Source organism: Macrotis lagotis, chromosome 2 (assembly GCF_037893015.1).
Source record: "Macrotis lagotis isolate mMagLag1 chromosome 2, bilby.v1.9.chrom.fasta, whole genome shotgun sequence".
Lineage (NCBI taxonomy): Eukaryota > Metazoa > Chordata > Mammalia > Peramelemorphia > Peramelidae > Macrotis > Macrotis lagotis.
This window is the reverse complement of record NC_133659.1, coordinates 193,305,188-193,321,208: the sequence shown is the minus strand read 5'-3', so window position 1 is coordinate 193,321,208 and position 16,021 is coordinate 193,305,188. Positions and strand designations below refer to the sequence as shown.

At 35.7% G+C, this 16,021-nt stretch overlaps 1 protein-coding gene across 2 annotated transcripts in view; it reads right to left on the bottom strand.

Annotated features, from left to right (window-relative positions):
• The window catches only part of LOC141513908 (beta-1,4 N-acetylgalactosaminyltransferase 2-like), a 78,283-nt gene that overhangs the window by 17,087 nt on the left and 45,175 nt on the right, over positions 1-16,021 (bottom strand). For both annotated transcript variants that reach the window (XM_074224210.1, XM_074224211.1), the window contains one exon: positions 1,315-1,502. In XM_074224210.1, coding sequence (XP_074080311.1) covers positions 1,315-1,502 — 188 coding nt within the window. The remainder of the gene's footprint in view (positions 1-1,314; positions 1,503-16,021) is intronic.

Sequence of the window (16,021 nt, the reverse complement as noted above, 5' to 3'; positions counted from 1 at the left end):
TAATGTACTCAAGCAAACAGAGTTCAGTGTATATATCTGTTCAATCAGTTATTCTCTCTTTTGTTTCTTTGGCATGAAACTTTCACTGTAGATGAAAGTGAATTCATTTTTTTCTATTCTACTGATTATTTCTGCTGTGAAGATCATAAATTCTGCCTTTGTAATTCTTGTTTCTCTTTAAACTATTCAAGAACATCTCACTGTGGTTCTAAATTGTGTTGGGAATCCAGAGAGTCCCGTATTTCATCAGTTATCAATTCATTTTCATGTCTTATAATAAGTTTTCATAGATGCTTGAACCCTTTTAAATATCTGGAGAAAATAATTCCATTCTTTTAATAATATTTTCTCTGTTGGTTTATTTTGATTAACTTAAGATTTTTAATTAAATTGTTTTATTTTGTTTTGTTTAAAAAAAGAAAGAACTGATGGAATCTGAATGCAGATTGAAATAATTTTTTTACTTTGTTTCTTTGATTTTTTTTAGTCTGTTTTTTCTTTTACAACATGACTAATGTGAAAATAAATTTTGTATTAATGCATATGTATAACTTGCTTGCCTTCTCAATGAGGGGGCAGAGGAAAGAGGGAGGAAGCGAGAAAATTTTAATTCAAAATTTAAAAAATGAATGTTAAAAATTGTTTTTATAAGAAATTGGGGAAAATGAAATTTTAAAAAATAAAAAAGAAAAGGCCTAGCTAAAAAAAGATCTGTAAGGATTGAATATGATTGATAATCTTTGACAAATGAATTCTCTATTCCTTTGATGGGGAGGGGGCTCTTTCCCCAGATTTTTCTAACTCTTCTCAGTACCCAGGGAAAGTCTTGGGCTGGCCTTTGAGCTTAGAGAAAGGATAACTGCTAAGGATGGAGCTATGTCCAAGCAAATAATGATGCCATCCAATTCTCCACAGAGAGGAAAAAGAATAAAGTGGGAGGCAGGCAATGAAAATAGTTTTCCATCCTGCTCTCCAGACACAAATCTTATTAGCATCTCTCTAGACTTCACTTCTTTGAATGCACAAAACATTAGATATCCAGAGTCAAACACCTGGACTAAAATGAATTCTACAGACCAAGAGGAGAGAGACCTTAAATTAAGCACATGATTAATGCAGATTTGGGAGTGATCTTTTACTCAATCTTTGAAGGGTGGGAAGAGGGAGAAAAGAACCAGAATTTAGGCTAGAAATAGTCTTCAGTTTCTTCTGTCTCTATAACCTTAACTTTGTCTCTCATCAAAAAGACAGTTATATTATTCCTATTTATGGTGAGATTTGGAGATTCAAAGGTCTGGTGCCTTGGATCTGTACCTTTCCAAAGGGCATGATGTAGTGCTCCACATAAATGTCATCAATTTTCTCTGGATTCTCACTGTCATCAGCCACAATCACAGTAATATCTGGGTAATATTCTCGAATACTCTTAAGTAAAATCCGTAGTTTGTGGGGACGGAGGAAAGTCTTAGTAGCAATGGTCACCAGGTTCCTGAGCTTTCTCTCTGGAGAAAGAAAAAGAGAAAGAATTCAGTACATTTTCTTATTCCTCTGCTGCACATCTCTTCAATAATCTCCATCCTCTTGTGGTGGTAGAGTTGAATAACCATAGGATGTGGTCTCCCTCATACCAGATTTCATCTCTCATCTCTACACCTTTGCCCTGATTGTGTCTCATACCTAGAATGTCCTTCTCCCTCACTTATACTTATTATATCATGACCTTCCTTCAAAGTTCAGGTTAAGTGTGGTTTTATGCATGAGCCTTTTTAAAATTTCCCATTAGAGTCAGAATTGCTTCATTTTTCTGTATTTTTATCTTTGTTCTTGGTATGTCATAGAAGCTTAATAAAGATGCTCCTTTTTTGTAAGCGCTTACCCTTCTCCCCTCAAATGATGTCCTTATGAAATGACTATTGATTGATTGAAGTTGGAGTCAAGAAATGGTTCTAATCCCAGATGTTAATTATTAGACATGTGACCTTCATCAAGGTTCATAAAATCTCAAGACCTCAGTTCGCAGATTTATAAAATGAAGGGTTTGAGCTAGATGATATCTAAGGTACCTTCCATATATAATTCCCAGCTTACTGTGACCTTTCTTGATCTGGAAACGATGCTTCTGTTAATGATGCATAATTATGACAGCCAGTCTTGGCTTGGGAGAAGAAATGAGGAAATGTATCCTCTTCCTTTTCAAATCAATGAAAATTTATAAAACACCTACTAGTTGAACTTCCGGCCAAGATGGCAGAGAGGAGACAGGCACAGTTCTAAAGTCTCCTGATCTCTTCCCCATCTATCACATGAAACAAACCTCTTAAAAGAAATCGGAACCAGGAAACCCAGAAAGAAAAGCCAGGAGAGGAAAATCTACCTCAGGATTTGTCTCCCGCAGCAGCCTTGGCTGAGTACCGGCAGGTGAGTCTGAGCTCCCAGGGAAGATCAGCCAGATCAACAGCTGAATCGGAACTGGGAGTATGAGGGCCCCAGAGCTGGACCTGCTGGATCAGCGGTGGGGCTGGACAAAGGGGGCTTGGGTCCGCAGGGAAGCAGAGGCGCTGGTGTTGGTGCTATCCCCCTGGAGCTTGGGGAAGGGGCTGCGGGGAGAGGTCTGGTGCAGGAGAGCTGCAGACACCATCCCTGGGCTCCTCAGGTCTGAGAAACTCTGAGCCCACACCTCCATTGCACTGAGGCCTCCTCCCAAACAAATGCAAATTACTTCTGCCTCAGGCCCAGGTGTGTGAGCAAAAGAACCAGCCCAGCTGAGGAATCACCTCAGGCCAGGGTAAAGCCCACCATTGATTGAAGGCAAAAGAATTCAATAGCTCCAATTCCCTCCCTCAAGCAAAGGGAGAAGGCCGCCCAACCAAGGTCACAGACACTCCAGAGAAAGCAACCAGCACCTCCTACTGGCCAGCCAGAGAAACTGCACTCAGTAAAGCCTTTAGAGATCCCAAGCCCAGGTGAACCAGCCCCACCCAACTCAAGGTCTTAGCATAATGAAGAAGGGTCGGCGGAAAGGTGGATCCATAGAAAAATTCCTGGAAGGGAAAGAACCCAACCTAGAGAGACCTGGAACATCTGAGGAGAATACAATCTGGTCTCCAGCACAGAAAGACTTCCTTGAAGAAATAAGGAGTTTAAAAATCAACTGGAAAATTTGGGGGAGACAATTAATACCTTGCAACAAGAAAACAAAACCTTAGAAAGTAGAATTGAACAAACACAAAAGGAGAATAAATCTCTCAGATCATCAATTGGACAATTACAAAATGAGAATAATTCTCTCAGATCCTCAAATGAGCAAATGCAAAAAGAAATGAATTCTCTCAAAACCTCAATTGGTCAAATGGAAAGCTCTTTCAAAAGTAGAATTGACCAATTGGAAAAGGTTAATGAAGAAAACTCCTCCCCCCCCCCAAAAAAATAATGGAGTCTACAGAAACTAATGACTCCATGAGACAGCAAGAGTCAGTTAAACAAAATCAAAAAATAGAAAAAATAGAAGCAAATGTGAAATACCTCATCCACAAAACCACTGACCTCAAGAATAGATCAAGGAGGGGAAACCTGAAAATTATAGGACTTCCTGAAAACATTGAAGAGAAAAAAAGCCTGGACTTAATATTACAGGATCTAGTGATGGAAAACTGCCCTGACATCATCGAATCGGAGGGCAAAGTAGTTATTGAAAGAGTACATCGATCCCCACCAGAAAAAGATCCTAAAATGAAAACACCAAGGAATGTTGTGGCCAAACTCCAGAACTATCAGATAAAAGAGAAAATCCTGCAAGCAGCCAGAAAGAAACAATTTAACTATCAAGGAACCACAGTAAGGATCACGCAGGACCTGGCTGCATCAACTTTAAGGGATCGAAGGGCCTGGAACGAGATATTTCGAAGAGCACGGGAGCTTGGAATGCAGCCAAGAATCTACTTTCCTGCAAAGCTGGGCCTTCTCTTCCAGGGAAAAAGATGGACATTTAACGAAATGGAAGAATTCCAAAAATTTCTCAGAAAATTTGGATATCAAACAGGAGGTTCAAGAGACACATGAAAAGGTAAAAAAAAAAAGGGGGGGGGGCGGTAAAAGGAAAAAAATGCAATCCAGCAAGTTGAAACTGGCTATATCCGAGCATGGGGGCAGGAGTAGAGACTCTCATAAATCCTGAGAAATGTAACTCTAACAGAGAGAATATACCTAGCCAGAAATGATGGACATCCATGACCTATCCATGAGACTGATATCTAATGGGATGTAACTGGCTTTAACTCCACTGGGGAGAAAGACTCTAATAACTCTCAGGAATTTTGATTCTATTCAACAGAATATACTGAACTAGAAGGGACAGACACTCAGAATTTTCTATGACTTAGATAGAATCATCTAAAAAAAATACACTACCTCCCTAAAAAGGGGGACAGGAAAGAGACGGGAGGAGGGAGGGGATTGAATGGGACAAATCTCATTACACTAATCGGTACAAAAAACCTATGGTAATAGAGGGGAAGAAGGGAGTAGAGGAGAAACACCTGAATCTTCTTCTCATCAGACTTGGCTTAAAGTCAACCTACAAATACTCAGTTAACTTATAAAACATCTAACCTTTCAAGAAGTAAAAGGGGAAAAGGGGAGGGGGAACAGAGAAAGGGAAGGGGAATGGGGGAAATAAAGAGAAATAACAAAAGGAAGGGAAGGGAAAAGGGAAAAAGGGAAAGGGGAAAGAGTGATATAGGAGGGCAAACACACTGAAGGGGGTGGTATTCAAAAACAAAATACTGGGGAATATGGATAAAAGGGGGGAAAGGGGGAAAAATACAAACAGAGGGAAGATAGCACAGAGGGCAATAAAGAATTAGTAATCATAACCTTGAATGGGAATGGGATGAACTCTCCCTTAAAATGTAAGCAAATAGCAGAGTGGATTAAAAACCAGAATCCTACAATATGCTGCTTACAAGAAACTCATTTGAAGCAGAGAGATACATATAGAATAAAGGTAAAAGGTTCGAGCAAAATATATTTTGCTTCAGCTGAAGTAAAAAAAAAGCAGGGGTATCCATCCTTATCTCAGACAAAGCAGCAGCAAAAATAGATAGCGTTAAAAGAGATAAGGAAGGAAACTTTATCCTCCTAAAAGGTACCATAGACAATAAAGTCATTTCAATATTGAATATATATGCACCCAGTGGGACAGCACCCAAATTCTTAGAGGAGAAGCTGAAAGAATTACAGGAAGACATAGACAGCAAAACTCTACTAGTAGGAGACCTCAACCTCCCGCTATCAGATCTAGATAAATCAAATCATAAAACAAACAAGAAAGAAATTAGGGAGGTAAATAGATTGTTAGAAAAATTAGATATGGTAGACTTATGGAGGAAACTGAATGGGGATAGGAAGGGATATACCTTTTTCTCTGCAGTACATGGAATTTATACAAAAATTGACCATGTACTAGGACATAAAAACCTAATGATCAACTGCAGAAAGGCAGAAATAGTGAATACATCTTTCTCAGATCACAATGCAATAAAAGTCATATGCAATACTGGGCCAAGGAGATATAGACCCAGAGCAAATTGGAAACTGAATAACCTCATCTTAAAAAATGAGTGGACCAAAAAACAAATTATAGAAAGAATTAACCATTTTATCCTAGATAATGATAATAATGAAACAACATACCAAAACCTATGGGATTCATTCAAAGCAACTCTCAGGGGATATATTATAGCTCTAAATGCTTACATGAATAAATTGGAGAAAGAGGAAATCAATGAACTAAACATGCAACTAAAAAAATTAGAGAAAGAATGAATCAAAAATCCCCAAATACCAAATTAGAAATTTTAAAAATTAAAGGAGAAATTAATAAAATTGAATGCAAAAAACTATTGAATTAATAAATAAAACCAAAAGTTGGTATTATGAAAAAACCAATAAAATTGATAAACCTCTGGTCAATTTGATTTAAAAAAAGAAAGAAGAAAACCAAATTACTAGTATTATAAATGAAAAAGGTGAACTCACCACCAATGAGGAGGAAATTAAAGTAATAATTCAAAATTATTTTGCCCAACTTTATGCCAATAAATTTGATAATCTAAGTGGAATGGATGAATATTTACAAAAATATAAGTTGCCCAGGTTAAATGAAGAAGAGATTAAATACCTGAACAACCCTATCTCAGAAAAAGAAATTCAACAAGGCATTATTGAACTCCCTAAAAAAAATCTCCAGGGCCTGAATGATTCACAAGTGAATTCTACCAAACATTTAAGGAACAATTGGTTCCAATCCTATATAAACTCTTTGGAAAATAGGGAAAGATGGAACTCTGCCTAACTCTTTCTATTAAACCAATATGGTACTGTTACCTAAACCAGGAAGAGTTAAAACAGAGAAAGAAAATTATAGACCTATTTCCCTGATGAATATAGATGCAAAAATCCTAAATAAAACCTTAGCAAAATGACTACAACAAGTCATCACTAGGATAATACATTATGATCAAGTAGGATTTATTCCAGGAATGCAGGGTTGGTTCAATATTGGGAAAACTGTTAGTATACTCAATTATATCAATAACAAACCTATCAGAAACCATATGATCATATCAATAGATGCTGAAAAAGCTTTTGGCAAAATACAGCATCCATTCCTATTAAAAACACTAGAGAGTGTAGGAATAAATGGACTGTTCCTTAAAATAATTAGCAGCATCTATCTGAAACCATCAACAAGCATTATACTCAATGGGGAGAGGCTAGAGGCATTCCCAATAAGATCAGGGGTTAAGCAAGGGTGCCCATTATCACCACTACTATTCAATATTGTATTAGAAATGTTAGCATCAGCAATTAGAGAAGAAAAAGAAATTAAAGGAATTAGAATTGGGAAGGAAGAGACAAAACTCTCACTATTCGCAGATGACATGATGGTCTACCTAGAGAATCCCAAGAAATCATCTAAAAAAACTACTGGAAACAATTAGCAATTTTAGCAAAGTTGCAGGTTATAAAATAAACCCCCATAAATCCTCAACTTTCCTATATATGACTAGCAAGAAACAGCAGGAAGAGCTAGAAAGAGAAATTCCATTCAAAGTAACCCCAGACAGTGTAAAATACTTGGGAGTCTATTTGCCAAGACAGACTCAGAATCTTTTTGAAAACAATTATAAAACACTTCTCACACAAATTAAATCAGATTTAAATAACTGGGCAAATATCAACTGCTCATGGATAGGTAGAGCTAATATAATAAAAATGACAATTCTACCAAAACTAAACTATCTATTTAGTGCCCTACCAATCAAAATTCCAAAAAATTACTTTAATGAGCTAGAAAAAATTGTAAGTAAATTCATATGGAGAAATAAAAAGTCAAGAATTGCCAGGAGCTTAATGAAAAAAAAGAGCAAAAGAATGTGGCTTAGCACTACCTGATCTAAAATTATATTATAAAGCATCAGTCATCAAAACTGTTTGGTATTGGCTAAGAAATAGAGTGGTGGACCAGTGGAATAGACTAGGTGTAAAAGCAGGAGAGGATTATAGTAATCTGCTGTTTGATAAACCCAAAGAGTCAGGCCACTGGGATAAAAACTCCCTCTTTGATAAAAACTGCCAGGATAATTGGAAGTTAGTATGGAAGAAACTTAGATTAGACCAACACCTCACACCCTTTACCAAGATAAGATCCAAATGGTTACAGGACATAGACATAAAAAACAATACTATAAGCAAATTAGAAGATCAAGGACTAGTCTACCTGTCAGATCTATGGAAAGGGGAACAGTTTATGACTAAGGAAGAGTTGGAGAACATCACTAAAAACCAATTAGATGATTTCGATTACATTAAATTAAAAAGGTTTTGCACAGATAAAACCAATGTAATCAAGATCAAAAGAAAAGTAGTAAATTGGGAAACAATCTTTACAACTAATGATTCTGACAAAGGACTCATTTCTAAAATATACAGAGAACTGAGTCATATTTTTAAAACAAAAAGCCATTCCCCAATTGACAAATGGTCAAAGGATATGCAAAGGCAATTTACAGATGAGGAGATCAAAGCAATCCATAGCCATATGAAAAAATGCTCTAAATCATTAATTATTAGAGAAATGCAAATTAAAGCTTCTCTGAGGTACCACCTCACACCTCTCAGATTGGCCAGTATGACCAGGAAGGATAATGATCATTGTTGGAAGGGATGTGGGAAATCTGGGACACTATTACACTGTTGGTGGAGCTGTGAACTCATCCAACCCTTCTGGAGAGCTATTTGGAACTATGCCCAAAGGGCAACAAAAATGTGCATACCCTTTGACCCAGCAATACCACTACTGGGTCTATACCCTGAAGAGATGAGGAAAAAGGGTAAAAACATTACTTGTACAAAAATATTTATAGCAGCCCTGTTTGTGGTGGCAAAGAATTGGAAATCCAGTAAATGTCCTTCAATTGGGGAATGGTTTAGCAAACTGTGGTATATGTATGTCATGGAACACTATTGTTCTATTAGAAACCAGGAGGGACGGGATTTCAGGGAAACCTGGAGGGATTTGCATGAACTGATGCTGAGTGAGATGAGCAGAACCAGAAAAACACTGTATACCCTAACAGCAACATGGGATTGATGTTCAGCCTTGAAGGACTTGCTCATTCCATCAGCGCAACAATTGGGAACAATTTTTGGCTGTCTGCAAAGGAGAGTACCATCTGTATCCAGATAAGGAGCTGTGGAGTTTGAACAAAGTACAAGGACTATTCCCTTTAATTCGGAAAAAGAAACCCAGATGTCTTATGGTTTGATCTGGTTACCTCTGAGAATTCTGTTCTCTTTAAGGATATGATTTCTCTCTCATCACACCCAATTTGGATCGAGGTACAACATGGAAACAAAGTAAAGACTGACGGAGTGCTATCTGTGGGGTGGGGGTGGGGGAGAGAAGCAAGATTGGGGGAAAACTGTAAAACTCAAATCATATCTTTAATAAAAATTTAAAAAAAAAGAAAAACAAAACAAAACACATAGGAAAAAAACCCCAAACCTTCCAAATCTGATGAACACTTGATAAAAATTACCTTTTATCTACTCTTTCCCTTAATCCTAATTCCTCGTGACCAAAATTACTAATTTGTAAACATGTTTATCAAAATATGTATGGAAAATGCCAACCTAACTTCCCTTCTGAGGGGAGGGTGGTGGGAAGGGAGGGTAGAAGGAAATTTGTAACTTGGAAATATGCATGTGCATATGGATGAAAATAAACAAGTTTTAAAAAAAACAAACAAAAAACACCTACTAGTTGTTAATGGCTATGTTATGCCCTGGGGTTTACAAAAAAAGAGAAATCCTTCTTCCTATCCTCCTCCCCATCACCAAACCCTATCCATATCCTGTTCTCAAGAAACTCACAATCTACTGGGGTGACAACTCTCAAACCACTAGGTCCAAATAGATATATTTAGGATACTGTATTTCCTCACATATGAGACATACCCTTTTTCAAAAAATTTTGGGTCTAAAAACTGGGAGTGTCTGATACAGTGGTTATAGATTTTTTACTTGCATTTTCTGCTTTTATTTCAAATTTATTTATTTATTTTCATCCATTTGCACATGTATATTTTTAAGTTACAAAATTTCCTTCCACCTTCCCTTCCCACTTCCCTTACTGGTGAACAGCCAGGTTAGCATTTTACATATATATATTTATATGTGTGTGTGTGTGTATATTGGATAAACATGTTTACATATTAGTCATTTTTGGTATGAGGAATTAGGATTAAAGGGAAAGAGAAACATTAGAGATTTTTTTTAAAGAAAGATTTTATTTATTCTGAATTTTACAATTTTCCCCCTAATCTTGCTTCCCTCTCCCCATCCCCACAGAAGGCAGTCTGTTAGTCTTTGCATTGTTGCCATGGAATTTATACATTGATCTAAGTTGAATGTGATGAGAGGGAAATCATATCCTTAAGGAAGAAACATAAGGTATAAGAGATAACAAAATTACATAAGATAATGGGGGTTTTTTTTAAATTAAAGGTAATAATCTTTGGTCTTTGTTCAAACTCCAAAATTCTGTCTCTGGGTACAGATGGTATTCTCCATTGCAGATACCCCCAAATTGTGCCTGATTGTTGCACTGATGGAATGAGCAAGTCCATTAAGGTTGATCATCATCTCCATGCTGCTGTTAGGGTATACAATGTTCTTCTGGTTCTGCTCATCTCACTCGGCATCAGTTCATGCCAATCCTTCCAGACTTTCCTGAATTCCCATCCCTCCTGACTTCTAATAGCACAATAGTGTTCCATCACATACATATACCACAGTTTGTTAAGACATTCCCCAATTGAAGGACATTCACTTAATTTCCAATTCTTTGCCATCACAAACTGGGCTGCTATGAATATTTTTGTATAAGTGATATTTTTACCCTTTTTCATAATCTCTTCAGGGTATAGACCCAGTAGAGGTATTGCTGGATCAAAGGGTATGCAATTTTTGTTGCCCTTTGGGCATAATTGCTCTCCAGAAAGGTTGGATGAGTTCACATCTCCACCAACAATGCATTAGTGTCCCAGATTTCCCACATCCTTTCCAACATTGATTATCCTTTCTGGTCATATTGACCAGTCTGAGAGTTGTGAGGTGGTACCTCAGAGATGCTTTAGTTTGCATTTCTCTAATAAGTAGAGGTTTAGAGCAATTTTTCATATGATTATTGATCACTTTGATTTCCTCATCTGTAAATTGCCTTTGCATATCCTTTGACCATTTGCCAATTGGGAAATGGCTTGTTTTTTTTTAAAAAAAATTTGATTCAGTTCTCTGTGTATTTTAGAAATGAGTCCTTTGTCAGAAATACTGATTGTAAAAATTGTTTCCCAATTTCTTTTGATCTTGGTTACAGTGGTTTTATCTGTGGAAAAGCTTTTAAATTTAATGTAATCAGAATTATCTAGTTTGTTTTTAATGGTATTCTCCATCTTTTCCTTGGTCATAAACTGCTTCCCTTTCCAGAGATCTGACAGGTAAACTATTCCTTGATCTCCTATATAAGAGATAATTTTTATAAAGTGTTCATCAGATTCTGAATGGTTGGTTTTACTTTTTTCTTTTCTTTTTTGTTTTGTTTTTCTTCCTCTGGATGGGGATAACATTATCCATAGAGGATCTAATAGGGGGTTCCTAGCTCTCTGAACTGCTGAGAGGATCTGCTTCCATTAAGGGTGATCATCTCACAATGTTGTTGTTTATGTGTACATTGTTCTCTTGTTTCCTGCTGCCTTCACTCAGCATCAGATCCTATAAGTCATTCCATGCCTCTCTAGAGTCTGATCATTTATGGTTTCTTATAGAACAATAATGTTCTATTGTATTCATGTACTATAATTTGTTTAGCCATTCCCCAATTGATGGGCATCCCCTCAATTTCCAATTCTTTGCCACTACAAAAAGAGCTGCTGTGAATATTTTGTAATATTTGTAGGACTTTTCTCAATTTTTTATAATTTCTTCTGGATATAGACCTAGTATTGGAATTTCTAGGTCAAAGGAATTGCACTTCAAATTAGTTGGATTCATTTACAACTCCACCAGCAATCCTCCCACAATCTCTTCAACATTGATCATTTTCCTTTTTTCTCATCTTGGCCAATTTGATAGGTGTGAAGTGATACGTCATTGATTTTTAATTTGCATTTCTCTAATCAATAATGATTTGGAACATTTTTTCATATAATTATATATAGCTTTAATTTTTTCATTTGAAAATTGTCTATTCATATCCTATGAACATTTATCAATTGGGGGATGACTCATAACCTTATAAATTTTCTGCAATTCTCTATAAATTTTAGAAATGAGATCTTTATCAGAACTCCAGGTTGTGAAGATTGTTTCCCAGCTTTCTGTTTTCCTTCTAATTTTAGCAGCATTGATTTTATTAGAGTAAACCCTTTTAACTTAATATAGTCAAAATCATTAATTTTGTAGTTTATCAATGTACTTTAATTCTTCTTTGATCATAAATTTATCCCCCTTTCTATAGATCCAATAGCTAGAGTATTGCTTGGTCTATTAATATATCTAAGGTGTCCTTTATGTCTAAATCCTGTACCCATTTTGACCTTATTTTGGTATAGGGTGAGATGTGGGTCTATGTCAAGTTTTTACCATACTTTTTTCCAATTTTCCCAACAATTTTTGTCAAATAGTGAGTTCTTATCCCAGAAGATGATGTCTTTGGGTTTGTCAAATAGTAGATTGCTGTAGTCATTTACTGGGGTTTCTTTTGAACCTGTCTAATCCTCTCATCCATTACTCTATTTCTTAACCAGTACCAGGCAGTTTTGATGACTGCTGCTTTATAGTATAGTTTTTAGATCTGGTAGATCTAGGCCACCTTCCTTTACATTTTTTTCATCAGTTCCCTTGCTATTCTTGCCCTTTTATTTTTCCAGATGAGTTTTGTTACTATATTTTCTAGCTCGGTAAAATACTTATTTGGTAGTTTGATTGGTATGCACTGAATAAGTAATTTAATTTGGGTACAATTATCATTTTTATTATATTAGTTTGACCTAACCATGAGCAATTGACATTTTTTCCATTTATTTAGGTCTGACTTTATTTGAGTAAGAAGTGCTTCATAATTGTGTTCATACAGTTTCTGGGTTTCTTTTGGGAGGTAGATTCCCAAGTATTTAATGCTGTCTGTAGTTACTTTAAATGGAATTTCTCTTTCTATCTCTTGCTCATGGGGATTTTTTATTCATATATAGAAATGCTGATGATTTATTGGGTTTATTTAATATCCTGCTACTTTGCTGAATTTGTTAATTGTTTCAAGCAGTTTTTAAGGTGACCTTTCTCAGGTTCTCTAAGTATACCATCATATCATCTGCAAAGAGCAAAAGCTTTGCTTTCTCATTGCCAATTCTGATTCCTTCAATTTCTTTTTCTTCTCATTGCTACAGCTAGCATTTCTTATATTATATTAAATAGTAATGGCAATAATGGGCATCCTTGTTTCATCCCTGTTTTACTGGAAATACTCTGTTTATTCCCATTACATATAATATTTGTTGATGGTTTTAGATAGATACTATTTATTATTTTAATGAAAACTCTATTTGTTCCTAAACTTTCTAGTATTTTTATTAGGAATGGATGTTGTATTTGTCAAAGGCTTTTTCAGCATCTATTGAAATAATCATATGATTTGTTGGGTTTTTTATTGATATATTTAATTATATAGTGTTTTCCTAATATTGAACCATCCCTGTTATTCTGTGCAGTTTGTATTTTTGTAAATATTCATTCATTTCACTCAAGTTATCCAATTTATTGGCATACAGTTCAGCAAAGTAGCTCTGAATTATCTCTGTAACTTCCTCTTCATTGATGATTAGTTCACCCTTTTCATTTTTGATACTGGTAATTTGGTTATCTTCTTTCTTTTTTAAAATCAGATTAACCAAAGGTTTGTCTATTTTATTGGCTTTTTCATAAAACCAACTCTTAGTTTTATTTATGAGATCAATGGTTTTCTTGCTTTCAATATTATTAATCTCTCACTTGATTTTCAGCATTTCTAATCTGATATTTAATTGAGAATCTTTAATTTGTTCTTTTTCTAGGTTTTTTAATTGTATACCCAATTCATTGATCTCCTTTTTTCTCTATTTCATTCATATAGGCATTTAGAGATATAAAGTTTGTCTTCAAAACTGCCTTGGATGCATCCCATAAATTTTGGTATGATGTCATTAGTATCATTTTCTTGGATATAATTATTGCTATTATTTGCTGTTTGATCACCCATTGTTTAAGATGAAGTTATTTAATTTCCAATTAATTTTTGGTTTATCTTTCCATGATCCTTTATTACATGTAATTTTTATTGTATCATGGTCTGAAATGTGTGTATTATTTCTGCCTTTCTGCATTTAATTAAAAGGTTTTTGAGCCCTAGCATATGGTCAATTTTGGTATAGGTGCTATGTAATGCTGAGAAAATGATATATTCTTTTCTATCCTCATTAAGTTTTCTCCAGAGGTCTATCATATCTAACTTTAATAAGATTTCATTCATCTTCTTAACTTCCTTCTTGTTTATTTTGTGGTTAGATTTATCTAGTTCTGAGAGGGAGATTGAGGCCCCCCAATATAAAGTTTTGCTGCCTTGTAATTCACTCAGCTTTTCATCTAGGAATTTGGATGCTTATACCAGTAGGTGCATACATGTTTAGTAATGATAAAACTTCATTACCAATGGTGCCTTTTAAGAAGATGTAGTTTACTTCCTTATCCCTTTTAATGAGATTGAGTTTTGCTTTCACTTTATCTGAAATCAGGATCACTACCCCTGATTTTTTTTTACTTCAGCTGAGGCATAATATATTTTGCTCCAACCTTTTACATTTACCCTGTGTGTATCTCTATGCTTCAAATGTGTTTCTTATAAACAACATATTGTAAGATTCAGGTTTTTAATCCATTCTGCTATCCACTTCTGTTTTACAGGACAGTTCATTCCATTCACATTTACAGTTAAGATTACTAATTCTGTATTTCCCTACATGCTATCTTTCTCCAATTATTTTTTTCCTTTCTTTTCCTCTTATTCCTCCTCACCGAAATTTTATTCCCTTTTCCCTTTGACTTTCCTTTTTACAATTTAACTTTCAGTTTATTTTCACTTTTACCTTCACTTTCCCTTTTATCAGTTCCTTTTTCCTTTATCTTTCCCTTCTTCCCCCTCCCTCCCCCCCAGTAGATTAGGATAAAGTTTTTAAACCCAAGTAAGAATGTATCTTATTCCCTCTCTGGGCAAATCTACTGAATCGAATTTATTCAGAGTTCACACTCTTCCTTCTTTCCCTCTAAAATTATAAATCTTTGTGCCTCTTCACCTGGTGTTATTTATTGCTCTAGTACTATTAATCAGGTATTATCAATCACAGTTTGATTATTTGATTGCTTGATAACTCATAATGTTATCAAAGTATCATCACAGATTGCTTGCTTGATAAGCAGCATTGTCTCAAGTTATATCCAATTATATTTTAATCATTTTTTGTCTTACCCCCTTTACAAGAACTCTCCAAGTACATATAGTCGTCCCCATAAGCCAAAATAACATCCAAAGCCAAATCATTTCTTGAATTATTTGTTCCCCCTGACCCCCTCTATTTTCTCTTACATTTTCCCCACCCCTCCACCCCCAGGGTACTTAACCCCTTTTTAAGTGATACAGGGCCTATTTTTTCTCCCCCCCCCCCCAATCCAGGGTACTTAACTCCTTGTTAAGTTATTGATGGCTTACTTTCACACCTTACCCCCCCCCCCAGACACACACCCAGGGTATTTAATCCCTAGTTAAGTGAAGCAGGGACTATTTTTTTCTCTCACACTTTACCTCTCCCCCTCCCTCCACTTAACTCCTTGTTAAATAAAGCAGGGCCTATTTTCTCTCACATTTTACTCCATCCCCACCAGGGTATTTAATTCCTTATTAAGTGAAGGTTGGATTAGGTCAAACATCGATCTATTTAACTACAAGAATCTTAAAAGACTCCATGTATTGGGAGGCTCTGGAGGTCCTCTCACCTGAGAACTTCACAAATGATTGTAAGTTATAGAGACACTGACTCAGGACCACTCAGCTTATGATGTCCCCATTAGACAAGGTGCTAAGCTTTGTCAGCACAGCAGAATTGAAGTGGGTCAAAGGATAATGAGACACTTAAAGTTAACACCCCTGCTTTTCATCAGGGCTTTTTGTCTCAAAGATAAGGAAGTCATCTTGGACCTCTTCACTGCAGAAAGAAGACCCAGCTATACTCTTATCCTTTTTTTTAGATGATTCAACATTCTTTTTGTTTTCCAATTATATACAATAGTAATATGTACCCATCATTTTTGCAAGGCTTTGAATTCTACAATTCCCCCACACACAAGGCTGTCTGATAGTCTCTACCTTGTTTCC